Here is a 21279-nt window from a genome sequence, read left to right on the forward strand (position 1 = left end):
GTTGATGTTAAACTAGAGGATTGTTGGGGTGAGTTGATGTTAAACTAGAGGATTGTTGGGGTGAGTTGATGTTAAACTGTAGAGGATTGTTGGGGTGAGTTGATGTTAAACTGTAGAGGATTGTTGGGGTGAGTTGATGTTAAACTAGAGGATTGTTGGGGTGAGTTGATGTTAAACTGTAGAGGATTGTTGGGGTGAGTTGATGTTAAACTAGAGGATTGTTGGGGTGAGTTGATGTTAAACTAGAGGATTGTTGGGGTGAGTTGATGTTAAACTGTAGAGGATTGTTGGGGTGAGTTGATGTTAAACTGTAGAGGATTGTTGGGGTGAGTTGATGTTAAACTGTATAGGATTGTTGGGGTGAGTTGATGTTAAACTGTAGAGGATTGTTGGGGTGAGTTGATGTTAAACTGTAGAGGATTGTTGGGGTGAGTTGATGTTAAACTGTAGAGGATTGTTGGGGTGAGTTGATGTTAAACTGTAGAGGATTGTTGGGGTGAGTTGATGTTAAACTGTAGAGGATTGTTGAGGTGAGTTGATGTTAAACTGTAGAGGATTGTTGGGGTGAGTTGATGTTAAACTGTAGAGGATTGTTGGGGTGAGTTGATGTTAAACTGTAGAGGATTGTTGGGGTGAGTTGATGTTAAACTGTAGAGGATTGTTGGGGTGAGTTGATGTTAAACTAGAGGATTGTTGGGGTGAGTTGATGTTAAACTAGAGGATTGTTGGGGTGAGTTGATGTTAAACTGAAGAGGATTGTTGGGGTGAGTTGATGTTAAACTGTAGAGGATTGTTGGGGTGAGTTGATGTTAAACTGTAGAGGATTGTTGGGGTGAGTTGATGTTAAACTAGAGGATTGTTGGGGTGAGTTGTTTTTAAACTAGAGGATTGTTGGGGTGAGTTGATGTTAAACTGTAGAGGATTGTTGGGGTGAGTTGTTTTTAAACTAGAGGATTGTTGGGGTGAGTTGATGTTAAACTAGAGGATTGTTGGGGTGAGTTGATGTTAAACTGTAGAGGATTGTTGGGGTGAGTTGATGTTAAACTGTAGAGGATTGTTTGGGTGAGTTGATGTTAAACTGTAGGATTGTTGGGGTGAGTTGATGTTAAACTAGAGGATTGTTGGGGTGAGTTGATGTTAAACTGTAGAGGATTGTTGGGGTGAGTTGATGTTAAACTGAAGAGGATTGTTGGGGTGAGTTGATGTTAAACTAGAGGATTGTTGGGGTGAGTTGATGTTAAACTAGAGGAGTGTTGGGGTGAGTTGATGTTAAACTTTAGAGGATTGTTGGGGTGTGTTGATGTTAAACTAGAGGATTGTTGGGGTGAGTTGATGTTAAACTAGATGATTGTTGGGGTGAGTTGATGTTAAACTAGAGGATTGTTGGGGTGAGTTGATGTTAAACTGTAGAGGATTTTTGGGGTGAGTTGATGTTAAACTGTAGAGGATTGTTGGGGTGAGTTGATGTTAAACTGAAGAGGATTGTTGGGGTGAGTTGATGTTAAACTGTAGAGGATTGTTGGGGTGAGTTGATGTTAAACTAGAGGATTGTTGGGGTGAGTTGATGTTAAACTGTAGAGGATTGTTGGGGTGAGTTGATGTTAAACTAGAGGATTGTTGGGGTGAGTTGATGTTAAACTAGAGGATTGTTGGGGTGAGTTGATGTTAAACTAGATGATTGTTGGGGTGAGTTGATGTTAAACTGTAGAGGATTGTTGGGGTGAGTTGATGTTAAACTGTAGAGTATTGTTGGGGTGAGTTGATGTTAAACTAGATGATTGTTGGGGTGAGTTGATGTTAAACTAGAGGATTGTTGGGGTGAGTTGATGTTAAACTGTAGAGGATTGTTGGGGTGAGTTGATGTTAAACTGAAGAGGATTGTTGGGGTGAGTTGATGTTAAACTGTAGAGGATTGTTGGGGTGAGTTGATGTTAAACTAGAGGATTGTTGGGGTGAGTTGATGTTAAACTGTAGAGGATTGTTGGGGTGAGTTGATGTTAAACTAGAGGATTGTTGGGGTGAGTTCATGTTAAACTGTAGAGGATTGTTGGGGTGAGTTGATGTTAAACTAGAGGATTGTTGGGGTGAGTTGATGTTAAACTGTAGAGGATTGTTGGGGTGAGTTGATGTTAAACTGTAGAGGATTGTTGGGGTGAGTTGATGTTAAACTAGAGGATTGTTGGGGTGAGTTGATGTTAAACTAGAGGATTGTTGGGGTGATTTGATGTTAAACTAGAGGATTGTTGGCGTGAGTTGATGTTAAACTAGAGGATTGTTGGGGTGAGTTGATGTTAAACTGTAGAGGATTGTTGGGGTGAGTTGATGTTAAACTAGAGGATTGTTGGGGTGAGTTGATGTTAAACTAGAAGATTGTTGGGGTGAGTTGATGTTAAACTAGAGGATTGTTGGGGTGAGTTGATGTTAAACTAGAGGATTGTTGGGGTGAGTTGATGTTAAACTGTAGAGGATTGTTGGGGTGAGTTGATGTTAAACTAGAGGATTGTTGGGGTGAGGTGATGTTAATCCAGAGGATTGTTGGGGTGAGGTGATGTTAATCTAGAGGATTGTTGGGGTGAGTTGATAAACTAGAGGATTGTTGGGGTGAGTTGATGTTAAACTAGAGGATTGTTGGGGTGAGTTGATGTTAAACTAGAGGATTGTTGGGGTGAGTTGATGTTAAACTAGAGGATTGTTGGGGTGAGTTGATGTTAAACTAGAGGATTGTTGGGGTGAGTTGATGTTAAACTAGAGGATTGTTGGGGTGAGTTGATGTTAAACTAGAGGATTGTTGGTGTGAGTTGATGTTAAACTGTAGAGGATTGTTGGGCTGAGTTGATGTTAAACTAGAGGATTGTTGGGGTGAGTTGATGTTAAACTGTAGAGGATTGTTGGGGTGAGTTGATCTTAAACTGTAGAGGATTGTTGGGGTAAGTTGATGTTAAACTAGAGGATTGTTGGGGTGAGTTGATGTTAAACTAGAGGATTGTTGGGGTGAGTTGATGTTAAACTGTAGAGGATTGTTGGGGTGAGTTGATGTTAAACTGTAGAGGATTGTTGGGGTGAGTTGATGTTAAACTAGAGGATTGTTGGGGTGAGTTGATGTTAAACTGTAGAGGATTGTTGGGGTGAGTTGATGTTAAACTAGAGGATTGTTGGGGTGAGTTGATGTTAAACTAGAGGATTGTTGGGGTGAGTTGATGTTAAACTGTAGAGGATTGTTGGGGTGAGTTGATGTTAAACTGTAGAGGATTGTTGGGGTGAGTTGATGTTAAACTGTATAGGATTGTTGGGGTGAGTTGATGTTAAACTGTAGAGGATTGTTGGGGTGAGTTGATGTTAAACTGTAGAGGATTGTTGGGGTGAGTTGATGTTAAACTGTAGAGGATTGTTGGGGTGAGTTGATGTTAAACTGTAGAGGATTGTTGGGGTGAGTTGATGTTAAACTGTAGAGGATTGTTGAGGTGAGTTGATGTTAAACTGTAGAGGATTGTTGGGGTGAGTTGATGTTAAACTGTAGAGGATTGTTGGGGTGAGTTGATGTTAAACTGTAGAGGATTGTTGGGGTGAGTTGATGTTAAACTGTAGAGGATTGTTGGGGTGAGTTGATGTTAAACTAGAGGATTGTTGGGGTGAGTTGATGTTAAACTAGAGGATTGTTGGGGTGAGTTGATGTTAAACTGAAGAGGATTGTTGGGGTGAGTTGATGTTAAACTGTAGAGGATTGTTGGGGTGAGTTGATGTTAAACTGTAGAGGATTGTTGGGGTGAGTTGATGTTAAACTAGAGGATTGTTGGGGTGAGTTGTTTTTAAACTAGAGGATTGTTGGGGTGAGTTGATGTTAAACTGTAGAGGATTGTTGGGGTGAGTTGTTTTTAAACTAGAGGATTGTTGGGGTGAGTTGATGTTAAACTAGAGGATTGTTGGGGTGAGTTGATGTTAAACTGTAGAGGATTGTTGGGGTGAGTTGATGTTAAACTGTAGAGGATTGTTTGGGTGAGTTGATGTTAAACTGTAGGATTGTTGGGGTGAGTTGATGTTAAACTGTAGAGGATTGTTGGGGTGAGTTGATGTTAAACTGTAGAGGATTGTTGGGGTGAGTTGATGTTAAACTAGAGGATTGTTGGGGTGAGTTGATGTTAAACTGTAGGATTGTTGGGGTGAGTTGATGTTAAACTGTAGAGGATTGTTGGGGTGAGTTGATGTTAAACTGTAGAGGATTGTTGGGGTGAGTTGATGTTAAACTAGAGGATTCTTGGGGTGAGTTGATGTTAAACTGTAGGATTGTTGGGGTGAGTTGATGTTAAACTGTAGAGGATTGTTGGGGTGAGTTGATGTTAAACTGTAGAGGATTGTTGGGGTGAGTTGATGTTAAACTGTAGAGGATTGTTGGGGTGAGTTGATGTTAAACTAGAGGATTGTTGGGGTGAGTTGATGTTAAACTAGAGGATTGTTGGGGTGAGTTGATGTTAAACTCTAGAGGATTGTTGGGGTGAGTTGATGTTAAACTGTAGAGGATTGTTGGGGTGAGTTGATGTTAAACTGTAGAGGATTGTTGGGGTGAGTTGATGTTAAACTGTAGAGGATTGTTGGGGTGAGTTGATGTTAAACTGTAGAGGATTGTTGGGGTGAGTTGATGTTAAACTGTAGAGGATTGTTGGGGTGAGTTGATGTTAAACTGTAGAGGATTGTTGAGGTGAGTTGATGTTAAACTGTAGAGGATTGTTGGGGTGAGTTGATGTTAAACTGTAGAGGATTGTTGGGGTGAGTTGATGTTAAACTGTAGAGGATTGTTGGGGTGAGTTGATGTTAAACTGTAGAGGATTGTTGGGGTGAGTTGATGTTAAACTAGAGGATTGTTGGGGTGAGTTGATGTTAAACTAGAGGATTGTTGGGATGAGTTGATGTTAAACTGAAGAGGATTGTTGGGGTGAGTTGATGTTAAACTGTAGAGGATTGTTGGGGTGAGTTGATGTTAAACTGTAGAGGATTGTTGGGGTGAGTTGATGTTAAACTAGAGGATTGTTGGGGTGAGTTGTTTTTAAACTAGAGGATTGTTGGGGTGAGTTGATGTTAAACTGTAGAGGATTGTTGGGGTGAGTTGTTTTTAAACTAGAGGATTGTTGGGGTGAGTTGATGTTAAACTAGAGGATTGTTGGGGTGAGTTGATGTTAAACTGTAGAGGATTGTTGGGGTGAGTTGATGTTAAACTGTAGAGGATTGTTTGGGTGAGTTGATGTTAAACTGTAGGATTGTTGGGGTGAGTTGATGTTAAACTAGAGGATTGTTGGGGTGAGTTGATGTTAAACTAGAGGATTGTTGGGGTGAGTTGATGTTAAACTGAAGAGGATTGTTGGGGTTAGTTGATGTTTAATCTGTAGAGGATTGTTGGGGTGAGTTGATGTTAAACTGTAGAGGATTGTTGGGGTGAGTTGATGTTAAACTGTAGAGGATTGTTGGGGTGAGTTGATGTTAAACTAGAGGATTGTTGGGGTGAGTTGATGTTAAACTGTAGGATTGTTGGGGTGAGTTGATGTTAAACTGTAGAGGATTGTTGGGGTGAGTTGATGTTAAACTGTAGAGGATTGTTGGGGTGAGTTGATGTTAAACTGTAGAGGATTGTTGGGGTGAGTTGATGTTAAACTGTAGAGGATTGTTGGGGTGAGTTGATGTTAAACTAGAGGATTGTTGGGGTGAGTTGATGTTAAACTAGAGGATTGTTGGGGTGAGTTGATGTTAAACTGAAGAGGATTGTTGGGGTGAGTTGATGTTAAACTGTAGAGGATTGTTGGGGTGAGTTGATGTTAAACTGTAGAGGATTGTTGGGGTGAGTTGATGTTAAACTAGAGGATTGTTGGGGTGAGTTGTTTTTAAACTAGAGGATTGTTGGGGTGAGTTGATGTTAAACTGTAGAGGATTGTTGGGGTGAGTTGTTTTTAAACTAGAGGATTGTTGGGGTGAGTTGATGTTAAACTAGAGGATTGTTGGGGTGAGTTGATGTTAAACTGTAGAGGATTGTTGGGGTGAGTTGATGTTAAACTGTAGAGGATTGTTTGGGTGAGTTGATGTTAAACTGTAGGATTGTTGGGGTGAGTTGATGTTAAACTAGAGGATTGTTGGGGTGAGTTGATGTTAAACTAGAGGATTGTTGGGGTGAGTTGATGTTAAACTGAAGAGGATTGTTGGGGTGAGTTGATGTTAAACTGTAGAGGATTGTTGGGGTGAGTTGATGTTAAACTGTAGAGGATTGTTGGGGTGAGTTGATGTTAAACTGTAGAGGATTGTTGGGGTGAGTTGATGTTAAACTAGAGGATTGTTGGGGTGAGTTGATGTTAAACTGTAGGATTGTTGGGGTGAGTTGATGTTAAACTGTAGAGGATTGTTGGGGTGAGTTGATGTTAAACTGTAGAGGATTGTTGGGGTGAGTTGATGTTAAACTAGAGGATTCTTGGGGTGAGTTGATGTTAAACTGTAGGATTGTTGGGGTGAGTTGATGTTAAACTGTAGAGGATTGTTGGGGTGAGTTGATGTTAAACTGTAGAGGATTGTTGGGGTGAGTTGATGTTAAACTGTAGAGGATTGTTGGGGTGAGTTGATGTTAAACTAGAGGATTGTTGGGGTGAGTTGATGTTAAACTAGAGGATTGTTGGGGTGAGTTGATGTTAAACTGTAGAGGATTGTTGGGGTGAGTTGATGTTAAACTGTAGAGGATTGTTGGGGTGAGTTGATGTTAAACTGTAGAGGATTGTTGGGGTGAGTTGATGTTAAACTGTAGAGGATTGTTGGGGTGAGTTGATGTTAAACTGTAGAGGATTGTTGAGGTGAGTTGATGTTAAACTGTAGAGGATTGTTGGGGTGAGTTGATGTTAAACTGTAGAGGATTGTTGGGGTGAGTTGATGTTAAACTGTAGAGGATTGTTGGGGTGAGTTGATGTTAAACTGTAGAGGATTGTTGGGGTGAGTTGATGTTAAACTAGAGGATTGTTGGGGTGAGTTGATGTTAAACTAGAGGATTGTTGGGGTGAGTTGATGTTAAACTGAAGAGGATTGTTGGGGTGAGTTGATGTTAAACTGTAGAGGATTGTTGGGGTGAGTTGATGTTAAACTGTAGAGGATTGTTGGGGTGAGTTGATGTTAAACTAGAGGATTGTTGGGGTGAGTTGTTTTTAAACTAGAGGATTGTTGGGGTGAGTTGATGTTAAACTGTAGAGGATTGTTGGGGTGAGTTGTTTTTAAACTAGAGGATTGTTGGGGTGAGTTGATGTTAAACTAGAGGATTGTTGGGGTGAGTTGATGTTAAACTGTAGAGGATTGTTGGGGTGAGTTGATGTTAAACTGTAGAGGATTGTTTGGGTGAGTTGATGTTAAACTGTAGGATTGTTGGGGTGAGTTGATGTTAAACTGTAGAGGATTGTTGGGGTGAGTTGATGTTAAACTGTAGAGGATTGTTGGGGTGAGTTGATGTTAAACTAGAGGATTGTTGGGGTGAGTTGATGTTAAACTGTAGGATTGTTGGGGTGAGTTGATGTTAAACTGTAGAGGATTGTTGGGGTGAGTTGATATTAAACTGTAGAGGATTGTTGGGGTGAGTTGATGTTAAACTGTAGAGGATTCTTGGGGTGAGTTGATGTTAAACTGTAGGATTGTTGGGGTGAGTTGCTGTTAAACTGTAGAGGATTGTTGGGGTGAGTTGATGTTAAACTGTAGAGGATTGTTGGGGTGAGTTGATGTTAAACTGTAGAGGATTGTTGGGGTGAGTTGATGTTAAACTAGAGGATTGTTGGGGTGAGTTGATGTTAAACTAGAGGATTGTTGGGGTGAGTTGATGTTAAACTGTAGAGGATTGTTGGGGTGAGTTGATGTTAAACTGTAGAGGATTGTTGGGGTGAGTTGATGTTAAACTGTAGAGGATTGTTGGGGTGAGTTGATGTTAAACTGTAGAGGATTGTTGGGGTGAGTTGATGTTAAACTGTAGAGGATTGTTGGGGTGAGTTGATGTTAAACTGTAGAGGATTGTTGGGGTGAGTTGATGTTAAACTGTAGAGGATTGTTGGGGTGAGTTGATGTTAAACTGTAGAGGATTGTTGGGGTGAGTTGATGTTAAACTGTAGAGGATTGTTGGGGTGAGTCGATGTTAAACTGTAGAGGATTGTTGGGGTGAGTTGATGTTAAACTGTAGAGGATTGTTGGGGTGAGTTGATGTTAAACTGTAGAGGATTGTTGGGGTGAGTTGATGTTAAACTGTAGAGGATTGTTGGGGTGAGTTGATGTTAAACTGTAGAGGATTGTTGGGGTGAGTTGATGTTAAACTAGAGGATTGTTGGGGTGAGTTGATGTTAAACTGTAGGATTGTTGGGGTGAGTTGATGTTAAACTGTAGAGGATTGTTGGGGTGAGTTGATGTTAAACTGTAGAGGATTGTTGGGGTGAGTTGATGTTAAACTAGAGGATTGTTGGGGTGAGTTGATGTTAAACTAGAGGATTGTTGGGGTGAGTTGATGTTAAACTGTAGAGGATTGTTGGGGTGAGTTGATGTTAAACTGTAGAGGATTGTTGGGGTGAGTTGATGTTAAACTGTAGAGGATTGTTGGGGTGAGTTGATGTTAAACTGTAGAGGATTGTTGGGGTGAGTTGATGTTAAACTGTAGAGGATTGTTGAGGTGAGTTGATGTTAAACTGTAGAGGATTGTTGGGGTGAGTTGATGTTAAACTGTAGAGGATTGTTGGGGTGAGTTGATGTTAAACTGTAGAGGATTGTTGGGGTGAGTTGATGTTAAACTGTAGAGGATTGTTGGGGTGAGTTGATGTTAAACTAGAGGATTGTTGGGGTGAGTTGATGTTAAACTAGAGGATTGTTGGGGTGAGTTGATGTTAAACTGAAGAGGATTGTTGGGGTGAGTTGATGTTAAACTGTAGAGGATTGTTGTGGTGAGTTGATGTTAAACTGTAGAGGATTGTTGGGGTGAGTTGATGTTAAACTAGAGGATTGTTGGGGTGAGTTGTTTTTAAACTAGAGGATTGTTGGGGTGAGTTGATGTTAAACTGTAGAGGATTGTTGGGGTGAGTTGTTTTTAAACTAGAGGATTGTTGGGGTGAGTTGATGTTAAACTAGAGGATTGTTGGGGTGAGTTGATGTTAAACTGTAGAGGATTGTTAGGGTGAGTTGATGTTAAACTGTAGAGGATTGTTTGGGTGAGTTGATGTTAAACTGTAGGATTGTTGGGGTGAGTTGATGTTAAACTGTAGAGGATTGTTGGGGTGAGTTGATGTTAAACTGTAGAGGATTGTTGGGGTGAGTTGATGTTAAACTAGAGGATTGTTGGGGTGAGTTGATGTTAAACTGTAGAATTGTTGGGGTGAGTTGATGTTAAACTGTAGAGGATTGTTGGGGTGAGTTGATGTTAAACTGTAGAGGATTGTTGGGGTGAGTTGATGTTAAACTGTAGAGGATTCTTGGGGTGAGTTGATGTTAAACTGTAGGATTGTTGGGGTGAGTTGCTGTTAAACTGTAGAGGATTGTTGGGGTGAGTTGATGTTAAACTGTAGAGGATTGTTGGGGTGAGTTGATGTTAAACTGTAGAGGATTGTTGGGGTGAGTTGATGTTAAACTAGAGGATTGTTGGGGTGAGTTGATGTTAAACTAGAGGATTGTTGGGGTGAGTTGATGTTAAACTGTAGAGGATTGTTGGGGTGAGTTGATGTTAAACTGTAGAGGATTGTTGGGGTGAGTTGATGTTAAACTGTAGAGGATTGTTGGGGTGAGTTGATGTTAAACTGTAGAGGATTGTTGGGGTGAGTTGATGTTAAACTGTAGAGGATTGTTGGGGTGAGTTGATGTTAAACTGTAGAGGATTGTTGGGGTGAGTTGATGTTAAACTGTAGAGGATTGTTGGGGTGAGTTGATGTTAAACTGTAGAGGATTGTTGGGGTGAGTTGATGTTAAACTGTAGAGGATTGTTGGGGTGAGTCGATGTTAAACTGTAGAGGATTGTTGGGGTGAGTTGATGTTAAACTGTAGAGGATTGTTGGGGTGAGTTGATGTTAAACTGTAGAGGATTGTTGGGGTGAGTTGATGTTAAACTGTAGAGGATTGTTGGGGTGAGTTGTTTTTAAACTAGAGGATTGTTGGGGTGAGTTGATGTTAAACTAGAGGATTGTTGGGGTGAGTTGATGTTAAACTGTAGAGGATTGTTAGGGTGAGTTGATGTTAAACTGTAGAGGATTGTTTGGGTGAGTTGATGTTAAACTGTAGGATTGTTGGGGTGAGTTGATGTTAAACTGTAGAGGATTGTTGGGGTGAGTTGATGTTAAACTGTAGAGGATTGTTGGGGTGAGTTGATGTTAAACTAGAGGATTGTTGGGGTGAGTTGATGTTAAACTGTAGGATTGTTGGGGTGAGTTGATGTTAAACTGTAGAGGATTGTTGGGGTGAGTTGATGTTAAACTGTAGAGGATTGTTGGGGTGAGTTGATGTTAAACTGTAGAGGATTCTTGGGGTGAGTTGATGTTAAACTGTAGGATTGTTGGGGTGAGTTGCTGTTAAACTGTAGAGGATTGTTGGGGTGAGTTGATGTTAAACTGTAGAGGATTGTTGGGGTGAGTTGATGTTAAACTGTAGAGGATTGTTGGGGTGAGTTGATGTTAAACTAGAGGATTGTTGGGGTGAGTTGATGTTAAACTAGAGGATTGTTGGGGTGAGTTGATGTTAAACTGTAGAGGATTGTTGGGGTGAGTTGATGTTAAACTGTAGAGGATTGTTGGGGTGAGTTGATGTTAAACTGTAGAGGATTGTTGGGGTGAGTTGATGTTAAACTGTAGAGGATTGTTGGGGTGAGTTGATGTTAAACTGTAGAGGATTGTTGGGGTGAGTTGATGTTAAACTGTAGAGGATTGTTGGGGTGAGTTGATGTTAAACTGTAGAGGATTGTTGGGGTGAGTTGATGTTAAACTGTAGAGGATTGTTGGGGTGAGTTGATGTTAAACTGTAGAGGATTGTTGGGGTGAGTTGATGTTAAACTGTAGAGGATTGTTGGGGTGAGTTGATGTTAAACTGTAGAGGATTGTTGGGGTGAGTTGATGTTAAACTAGAGGATTGTTGGGGTGAGTTGATGTTAAACTGTAGGATTGTTGGGGTGAGTTGATGTTAAACTGTAGAGGATTGTTGGGGTGAGTTGATGTTAAACTGTAGAGGATTGTTGGGGTGAGTTGATGTTAAACTGTAGAGGATTCTTGGGGTGAGTTGATGTTAAACTGTAGGATTGTTGGGGTGAGTTGCTGTTAAACTGTAGAGGATTGTTGGGGTGAGTTGATGTTAAACTGTAGAGGATTGTTGGGGTGAGTTGATGTTAAACTGTAGAGGATTGTTGGGGTGAGTTGATGTTAAACTAGAGGATTGTTGGGGTGAGTTGATGTTAAACTAGAGGATTGTTGGGGTGAGTTGATGTTAAACTGTAGAGGATTGTTGGGGTGAGTTGATGTTAAACTGTAGAGGATTGTTGGGGTGAGTTGATGTTAAACTGTAGAGGATTGTTGGGGTGAGTTAATGTTAAACTGTAGAGGATTGTTGGGGTGAGTTGATGTTAAACTGTAGAGGATTGTTGGGGTGAGTTGATGTTAAACTGTAGAGGATTGTTGGGGTGAGTTGATGTTAAACTGTAGAGGATTGTTGGGGTGAGTTGATGTTAAACTGTAGAGGATTGTTGGGGTGAGTTGATGTTAAACTGTAGAGGATTGTTGGGGTGAGTCGATGTTAAACTGTAGAGGATTGTTGGGGTGAGTTGATGTTAAACTGTAGAGGATTGTTGGGGTGAGTTGATGTTAAACTGTAGAGGATTGTTGGGGTGAGTTGATGTTAAACTGTAGAGGATTGTTGGGGTGAGTTGATGTTAAACTGTAGAGGATTGTTGGGGTGAGTTGATGTTAAACTGAAGAGACTGAACAGAATACAAAACTCTGATGCTGGCATTCAAAGCAACCAAATACCATATCTCACGATTATGATCGTACCCTACAAACCCTCCCGCACACTCAGATCAGCCAACGCAGGGAAGCTGGAGGTACCTTCACCAAAAACACCGGGACAACAACGCTCCACACGTCCCAAACTTTTCTCCCTTCTGGGTCCAAAACTATGGAATGCAATTCCCATCACAGTCAGAACTGCAGCAGCCTCACTCCCAATCTTCCACCTCTTCAGACTCCACCATGGCCCGTAGCACTTGCCCTAGCCTAGCCCCTTAGATAGCCCTTTATGTAGACCAAGGCCTCTTTTCCACTATGGGGTGGAACCAGAACTAGAACTTTCCAGATCCCAGAACTACCAGGAACCTGTGAAGTTCCAGAACCAAGTTCTGCTTCTGTTTCCATATAACCAGAACCCAGAACTTTCAAGAACCTGTTAAGTCTGCAGTTAGCCTAGCTGTTAGCGGTAGAACAACAACTGCAAGCAAACTCGTCGCGACAGCTTTATGGCTCTCTCTCTCCCTCACGCACACACACACACACACGCTCTTTCTCTCCCTCTCTCGTGGCCATAGTGTTTCTGTGTGCTTTTCCAGGTTATTTTTCTGTGTGTCCGCGGCGCTGTGTCGAAGTTTAAAATGTGCGGTGTTGTGTTGTGTGGCTGTGTGCTTCGCCTCGCTCCGGTCTCCTCAGTGTTGTCAGTGTCACCTCAGCTCAACCAATCAAGAGCAGCAGCGCTGCCCGATCCCGCCCATAGGTTCCCAGAACTCAGTGTTAGTACTACCTCAAAAGCAGGGCCGGAAAAAGGTTCTGAGAACCTGGTCTGAAACCGTGCCGTACCGCGCTGTGGAAACAAACCCAGAACTAAAAAAATAGGTTCAGCTTCTGGAAAGTTCTGGTTCCACCCCATAGTGGAAAAAGGGCCTTAGATAGTAGACTTAGGCCCCTTTTCCACTATGGGGTGGAACCAGAACCAGAACCAGAACTTTCCAGGCCCTAGAACTACCAAGAACCATGTGTAGTTCCAGAACCAAGTTCTGCTTCCGTTTCCATATAACCAGAACCCCCCCCCCCCCCCCCCCCCCCCTGGCACGGCCGGGGGGGTCCCGGAATACAGAGATATTCATGTTTAAATAATGACTGGTTATTATATTCAACAGTGGTGGAAAGTAGCTATGTATATAGTATTGTACTTAAATACATTTCGGCCATTTGAAAATAGACAATCTACAAGCTCGATGAGACACATGTGAGCTTGTAGATTGTCTATTTTCAAATTTATTTGCTTTATTGTACTTTTCTAAACCAATAATATGAACATATTTTTATATGCCACATGTCACATATGCCACATATATTTCCTATACATAATACATATACTGTATATGCACATACTGTAGTGTATGAACATGGATGCAGCATACATTCTGCATATAGGCTATATTTGCCGCTATATAGGCTATATTTGCCCCATGTGGGGAGTGGGAAAACAGTAAAACACCCGTTTTAAATGCATTAGACCAGTTGTTCTCCAACCTTTACCTGTCTACAATATTTTGCTTAAACGGCAAGAGAAAAATAAATCTCGTATAGCTCATATGATGCTAAATGATAATCCACCTTTTGAATATAGCATTTAACATGAGTGTGGGTTGCAATTATAGTGCCTCTTGAGCAGATTGTGCCATAACATCCAGTCCAGTTGTAATGTCAATATCAAGAAATGTGCAAATACAAATCATTTAACCGTTGTGCTAGTTGAATTTAATTATTCCAGTGTTTAGTATTGTGTACATCACATTTCTAGTAATGATATGCCTAATGCCTTGCCCTGAAAAAAAAAAAAAAGTCTAGTGCACACTACTGTCCGTGTATAAAACAATATACTCTACTAATCTCCAGTAGCATTAGCCTCATAATATTGTGCTTCTGTTTTGACAATTTAGAATAGATCATGGCTCTCTCACACACACACACACACACACCCCCCCCCCCCCGGACACCCCTCTCTGCAGTTAGCCTAGCTGTTAGCGGTAGAACAACAACTGCAAGCAAACTCGTCGCGACAGCTTTATGGCTCTCTCTCTCCCTCACGCACACACACGCTCTTTCTCTCCCTCTCTCGTGGCCATAGCGTTTCTGTGGGCTTTTCCAGGTTATTTTTCTGTGTGTCCGCGGCGCTGTGTCGCACTCAGAAGTTTAAAATGTGCGGTGTTGTGTTGTGTGGCTGACTGGCTGTGCGCTTCGCCTCGCTCCGGTCTCCTCAGTGTTGTCACCTCAGCTCAACCAATCGAGAGCAGCAGCGCTGCTGGCCCCGCCCATAGATTATTGTTTTACCGCATTTTTTTCCCCCGCGATTTCTTTTCAGTGGGAGTACAGTAGTGCATCCCATGGACGCACAGGTTGATGGTCTATTGCGTCCCAAAACTATAAACTGCGTTTTTGGACGCAAAACGCACCCTAGTTACATCACTGCAGACTTATAGCTCGTTACGTAGACAGCACTAGAATTGCATTTTATGTAGTCACTTTATAGTACACATGTATTGTATATTGTATAATATATAATATAGTATGTATAGTTGACATAGATACTCCACTGTTACGCTCTTAGTTTATACATGATTCATGATGACTATACATGTGATGTATGACATGCTTTAGTTTTTGCTTAAATGTAAGTCGCTCTGGATCTATAGCGTCTGCTAAATGCCTAAATTGTAAATTGTAAGAGGATTGTTGGGGTGCTCAGTCGACTATCAGTCGACTAACAGCAAATGTATTCATATTAATTTCGACTATACAAATCCTTAGTTGGGGACAGCTCTATAACCTTGGTTATTAGAGGTTGTTTTTAGAACCTTGGTTATTAGAGGTTATTATAGATTGTTATTAGAACCTTGGTTATTAGAGGTTATTATAGATTGTTATTAGAACCTTGGTTATTAGAGGTTATTAGAGGTTGTTTTTAGAACCTTGGTTATTAGAGGTTATTAGAGGTTGTTTTTAGAACCTTGGTTATTAGAGGTTATTATAGATTGTTATTAGAACCTTGGTTATTAGAGGTTATTAGAGGTTGTTTTTAGAACCTTGGTTATTAGAGGTTATTAGAGGTTGTTTTTAGAACCTTGGTTATTAGAGGTTATTAGAGGTTGTTTTTAGAACCTTGGTTATTAGAGGTTATTAGAGGTTGTTTTTAGAACCTTGGTTATTATAGATTGTTATTAGAACCTTGGTTATGAGAGGTTATTATAGGTTGTTATTAGATAAAGTAATTAACCCATTCTGACCTGAGATCAGATTCATACGAGTTTTCCACTGGACACACACTGGTCTGATTAACCCATTCTGACCTGAGATCAGATTCTAAAAATGTCAGTGGTTCTTCGATTTTTCAAAAAATAGCAGACCTACAAGCTCGTATCGCGCCACTCGGTGGCGCGATATGAGCTTGTAGGTCTGCTATTTTTCAATAGCTAAAGCATAACATGATGCTGACACCAAAATTGGTGCCCGGTCAGAATGGGTTAAGTCCACTGAAAGTGTCAAACTGACATATTGAGCCTATGACACACAGTGTGGCTTCCCCCCAGTAGATTCAGTAGATCCTGTGATCTTTTGTGGCCAGATGTAATTTCTTGGGGTCTAGTAGGACTATAGTAAATAACTAGAAAGGTCACAATTTTTCAAAATTGCAAAGTGTGGTTGCCACAGTCGCTTACATAGGCCCCTCCCACTAATATTGCCAGCCAATTACAATGTCACGTTACCCCTGTGATCATGCATAACTACTTCGGAGGAGATTTATCTCCCAAAAATCATGTTTTTGCCACAAACGGTAAAAGGGCGCCAGCACTATAGTGTACCCGCATACGGCCTGTTTGGAAACCGAACATACAAAAGATATTTTGACACTACTTTTCTTTCACTTAAAGGAGGAAACTGATGACAAAAAGATAGAAAAAGAGAGAACTATGACTCATTTGGACTTCATGTTGACATATCCGTGGCACAGTAGATCATATCATATGGAGATGCATGCGGTCCGGTCCCATTTAGACCTGAAGACATTTCTGCAAATGACAGTTTTCTGAAAAGCCTATGTTTCATGACTCTGATGAAGACCGCAAGGTCGAAACGTTAGTCTTTTTGTATACTCAGCACCTAAATAAAAGGCTCTAAATGTCCGTGCTGCTCCAGTCTCTTCTCCTTATGCACCTATGTTTCTATGTCAGTCATTCTTAAAGTTTTTCATGTCAAGGACCCCAAAAATATATGTAATTGGCCGCGGACCCCCATCTGAAAATATGTTGTTCCAGGGGACCCCCCCATGAAGCAAAGACTGAGTTAAAAACGATCGCTCTGACAGAAAGAATATATATTCAAAGATTTGCACCACATTTTCACGATTTTTCAAAAATAGCAGACCTACAAGCTCGTAGCGTGGCACTCGGTGCCTCGTTATGAGCTTGTAGATCTGCTATTTTTCAATAGCTAAAGTATAACATACTTCTTAAAACACCAATATACTGTACAGTACTATGCTGACTGCCTGCAGCCCTGCTGTGAGATATGATCTGGACAACGGATGTCAATATGAAGTTGAGGAAAACATTGACCACTTCTGTGTCCTATAGTCATACTTTGGTAATCTTTGTTGTCGTCAGACGGACAGCTTGGTCATATACTTCTCTCTTTGTTGACGTTTTGTTAACTCATCCTCCTGCCGTTAACCCAGTGGTGGAAAGTAACTAAGTGCATTTACTCAAATACTGTACTTAAGTACAATTTTGAGGTATTTGTACTTTACTTGACTGACAGTCAGTAGTGGAGTAAATGCATTGGAAATTGGAATACAGACTGTCTGTATTCCAATTTCCAATGCATTTACATCTACTCCACTACATCTCAGAGCCAACATTTGTACTTTTACTCCACTACAATTATTTTAAAACTTTAGTTACTAGTTACTTTGGAGATTTACATTTTGATTAGAAAAACATACATTACTGTAACTACTTCAACCCAATATACATTTCGACCATTTGAAAATAGCTGATCTACAAGCTCACGATGCGTCGCAATGCATTGTGTGCGACCTCTCTCTTCTATTCAAATATGAATATAAACTAGTAGAAAGGTCGCAATTTTGAAGAAATGCAAAGTGTGGTTGCCGCAGTCAATAGGCCCCTCCCACTAATTTTGCCAGCCAATTACAATGTCACGTCACCCCTGTGATCATGCATAACTACTTCGGAGGAGATTTATCTCCCAGAAATCATGTTTTTGCGACAAATGGTTACATTTATCGCATTTGCGGCGCCCCCTATGGATGAAAATGGAATTGCTTTTAGACATTCCGTTCGTGATTTATGGCATTTTTTGTAAAATAGGCCCCTCCTACTATCTTCAGACGACGATTACGGCCGAAGGATACACACTACCAAAATTCAGCAGTTGGTGTTTTAATCGGATAGGTCCGGAGATCATGTGTGCCGAATTTTGTGAGATTTGGACAAAATCTGTAGGAGGAGGAGCCAAAAGTGTGTTTTGGAGAAAATTCAAATTAGCAGGAATTTATTTCCTGACAAAAATGGGCATGGCCTATATGTGAAAATGCATCTTGACCCAAGGAATCCATGGAAAAAGACATTTTTATTTTACGACTTACGGTTCAAGAGATACAGGGAACAACGTAAAGTGGGCTGTTATAGCGCCACCATGAGGCCGACTGATGTAATTCCTTTTCAATTATCTTTCATAATTATTATGAACCTCCCTCCCAAGTCTTGTAAATATGGCGCTTACGGTCTCCAATGGAAGAAAAATACTTACATTTAGTCTTCGATTTCCCCATTATAAGTCTATGGATTAATTCTCACATGTCTCCCCCCTGCTCCGCTCCCTCCACTGGCTCCCGGTCGCTGCCCGCACAGAATACAAAACTCTGATGCTGGCATTCAAAGCAACCAAAGGTATGGCTCCCCCATATCTTACAAGTATGATTGAACCCTACAAACCCTCCCGCGCACTCAGATCAGCCAACGCAGGGAAACTGGAAGTACCCTCACTAAAAACGCCGGGACAACGCTCCACACGTCCCAAACTCTTCTCCCTTCTGGCTCCAAAACTGTGGAATGCACTTCCCATTGCAGTCAGAACTGCAGCATCACTCCCAATCTTCCGCCGTAGCCTGAAAACCCACCTTTTCAGACTCCATCATGGCCCATAGCACTTACCCTAACCCCTTAGATAGCATTTCTGTTGGCTTAGATAGCATTTGACACAGACTTATAGCATGTTATGTAGACAGCACTATAATTGTATTGTATATAGTCATAGCACGCCATAGTACATATGTATAGCATAGTAGTGATTCAGTGAATATGTATAGTTTGTTATGTATAGTGTATGTATAGTTTCATCATATAGATATTCCACTGTTACCTTCTTAGCTTACGCATGTTTCATGATAGATGCTTTTATGTGATGTATTCCCATGCTTTTGTTCTTGCTTAAATGTAAGTCGCTCTGGATTAAGAGCGTCTGCTAAATGCCTAAATTGTAAAATTGTAAATTGTATGGAGAACTAATTAATTAATATAAATTAAACTATACAACGGATCTCTTAGCAAAATACAAGCACACGATTCCCGATGAAGCGGGTCAATTTGACACATGGCTCGAGTGTGTGCGGCAAAAACTGTGGAGTGCGGCAAAGTATCGCTCATTTACAATAACAATAGTCTAATAAAAAAATTAATCGCTATAAAATTGTGTGAAAAAAATACATATTTAGCCCCATGTTCGAATGCCCCAGCTGATAAAATCCCTAAAATGAAAGAAAGCAGCAAATGAAAGAAAATTAACACTCACCTTTTACTTTCTCTAACAACCTAAAACATGAACCTTGGTTGAAAAAAACTAAAGTTGTCCTTTAAGGTGGAATTTGTCATTTTTTGATCAGTGTTTTTTTCACATACAGCTGATCGCCAAAGGCATTTCATTGTGTTTCTTTTCACGTACAGCTGATCGCCAAAGGCATTCCATTGTGTTTCTTTTTCACGTACAGCTGATCGCCAAAGGCATTTCATTGTGTTTTTTTTCACATACAGCTGATCGCCAAAGGCATTTCATTGTTTTTTTTTTCACGTACAGCTGATCGCCAAAGGCAAGAATTCATCCGAGTTGTTTCCAGCTGTGGTGAAGAATGTCGCCAGCAAGAACATCGAGGTACGGCACGTCAGCATGGCCTGATAGCAGATCTACAAGACCACAGTGCCTTGCAGGTGCCATGTGCTGTGAGCTTGTAGATCTGCTAAAGAGGCTGTAGTATTAGTGTGTGTGTGTGTGTGTATGTTTAAGCAAAATAAGCTGAAGCGTGCGTACGTGCGTGCATGAGTGTTATCACCCAGAGAGTCATATTTGGTCATGTTTTTAACCTTTCATTTAAATGTGTGTGTGTGTGTGTGTGTGTGTGTGTGTGTGCGTGTGCGTGTGCGTGCGCATGCGCGTGTGCGTGTGCGTGTGCGTGTGCGTGTGCGTGTGCGTGTGTGTGTGTGTGTGTGCGTGTGCGTGTGCGTGCGTGTGCGTGTGCATGTCAGCTGAAGAAGCTGGTCTATGTCTACCTGGTCAGATACGCAGAGGAGCAACAAGATCTGGCTCTGCTTTCCATCAGCACCTTCCAGAGGGCCCTGAAGGTAACCAGTCATCTCACTCTGCCACCACCTCACTCCTCCACCACCTCACTCCTCCACCACCACACCCCCCCACCACCTCACTCCTCCACCACCTCACTCCTCCACCACCTCACCCCCCCACCACCTCACTCCTCCACCACCACACCCCCCCACCACCTCACTCCTCCACCACCTCACTCCTCCACCACCTCACCCCCCCACCACCTCACTCCTCCACCACCTCACTCCTCCACCACCACACCCCCCCACCACCTCACTCCTCCACCACCTCACTCCTCCACCACCTCACCCCCCCACCACCTCACTCCTCCACCACCACACCCCCCCACCACCTCACTCCTCCACCACCTCACTCCTCCACCACCTCACCCCCCCACCACCTCACCCCCCCACCACCACACCCCCCACCACCTCACTCCTCCACCACCACACCCCCCCACCACCTCACTCCTCCACCACCTCACTCCTCCACCACCTCACCCCCCCACCACCTCACCCCCCACCACCACACCCCCCCACCACCTCACTCCTCCACCACCACACCCCCCCACCACCTCACTCCTCCACCACCACACCCCCCCACCACCTCACTCCTCCACCACCTCACTCCTCCACCACCTCACCCCCCACCACCTCACCCCCCCACCACCACACCCCCCCACCACCTCACTCCTCCACCACCACACCCCCCCACCACCTCACTCCTCCACCACCACACCCCTCCACCACCTCACTCCTCCACCACCTCACTCCTCCACCACCACACCCCCCCACCACCTCACCCCCCCACCACCTCACCCCCCCACCACCACACACCCCACCTCCTCACCCCCTCACCAGGGACCCCCCCCCCCCAGAAGCAAAGATTTGAGTTAAAAACGCTCCCGAAAGAATATAATATTCAAAGATTTGAGCCGCGCTTTCACGACTTTTCAAACGGTAGCAGATCTCCACAGTGCCGCGCTACGAGCTTTTTCAACAGCTAAAGTATAACATGAATGCTTAAAAAGAGAAAAACACCTAATGGGTTTTCCCCGCCCCGACGTTGTTCAGGACCCCAACCAGCTGATCCGGGCCAGCGCTCTGAGGGTCCTCTCCAGCATCCGGGTTCCCATCATCGTGCCCATCATGATGCTGGCTATCAAGGAGGCCGCCAGCGACATGTCCCCCTACGTCCGCAAGACCTCCGCCCACGCCATCCAGAAACTCTACAGGTAACTAAGACCTCTGCCCACGCCATCCAGAAACTCTACAGGTAACTAAGACCTCTGCCCACGCCATCCAGAAACTCTACAGGTAACTAAGACCTCTGCCCACGCCATCCAGAAACTCTACAGGTAACTAAGACCTCTGCCCACGCCATCCAGAAACTCTACAGGTAACTAAGACCTCTGCCCACGCCATCCAGAAACTCTTCAGGTAACTAAGACCTCTGCCCACGCCATCCAGAAACTCTACAGGTAACTAAGACCTCTGCCCACGCCATCCAGAAACTCTACAGGTAACTAAGACCTCTGCCCACGCCATCCAGAAACTCTTCAGGTAACTAAGACCTCTGCCCACGCCATCCAGACACTCTACAGGTAACTAAGACCTCTGCCCACGCCGTCCAGAAACTCTAC

The 21279-nt window shown here is 42.6% G+C and overlaps 1 protein-coding gene across 1 annotated transcript in view; it reads left to right on the top strand.

The window, feature by feature from the left end:
- ap3b1a (adaptor related protein complex 3 subunit beta 1a) overlaps positions 1-21279 on the top strand; it is a 148190-nt gene that overhangs the window by 16447 nt on the left and 110464 nt on the right. Inside the window, exons 3-5 of the mRNA XM_083794337.1 lie at positions 19116-19190; positions 19562-19657; positions 20711-20871. Of these exons, the coding sequence (XP_083650463.1) occupies positions 19116-19190; positions 19562-19657; positions 20711-20871 (332 nt within the window). The remainder of the gene's footprint in view (positions 1-19115; positions 19191-19561; positions 19658-20710; positions 20872-21279) is intronic.

The sequence above is a fragment of the Protomyctophum parallelum genome (assembly GCF_964188405.1).
Source record: "Protomyctophum parallelum genome assembly, chromosome: 21".
NCBI lineage: Eukaryota > Metazoa > Chordata > Actinopteri > Myctophiformes > Myctophidae > Protomyctophum > Protomyctophum parallelum.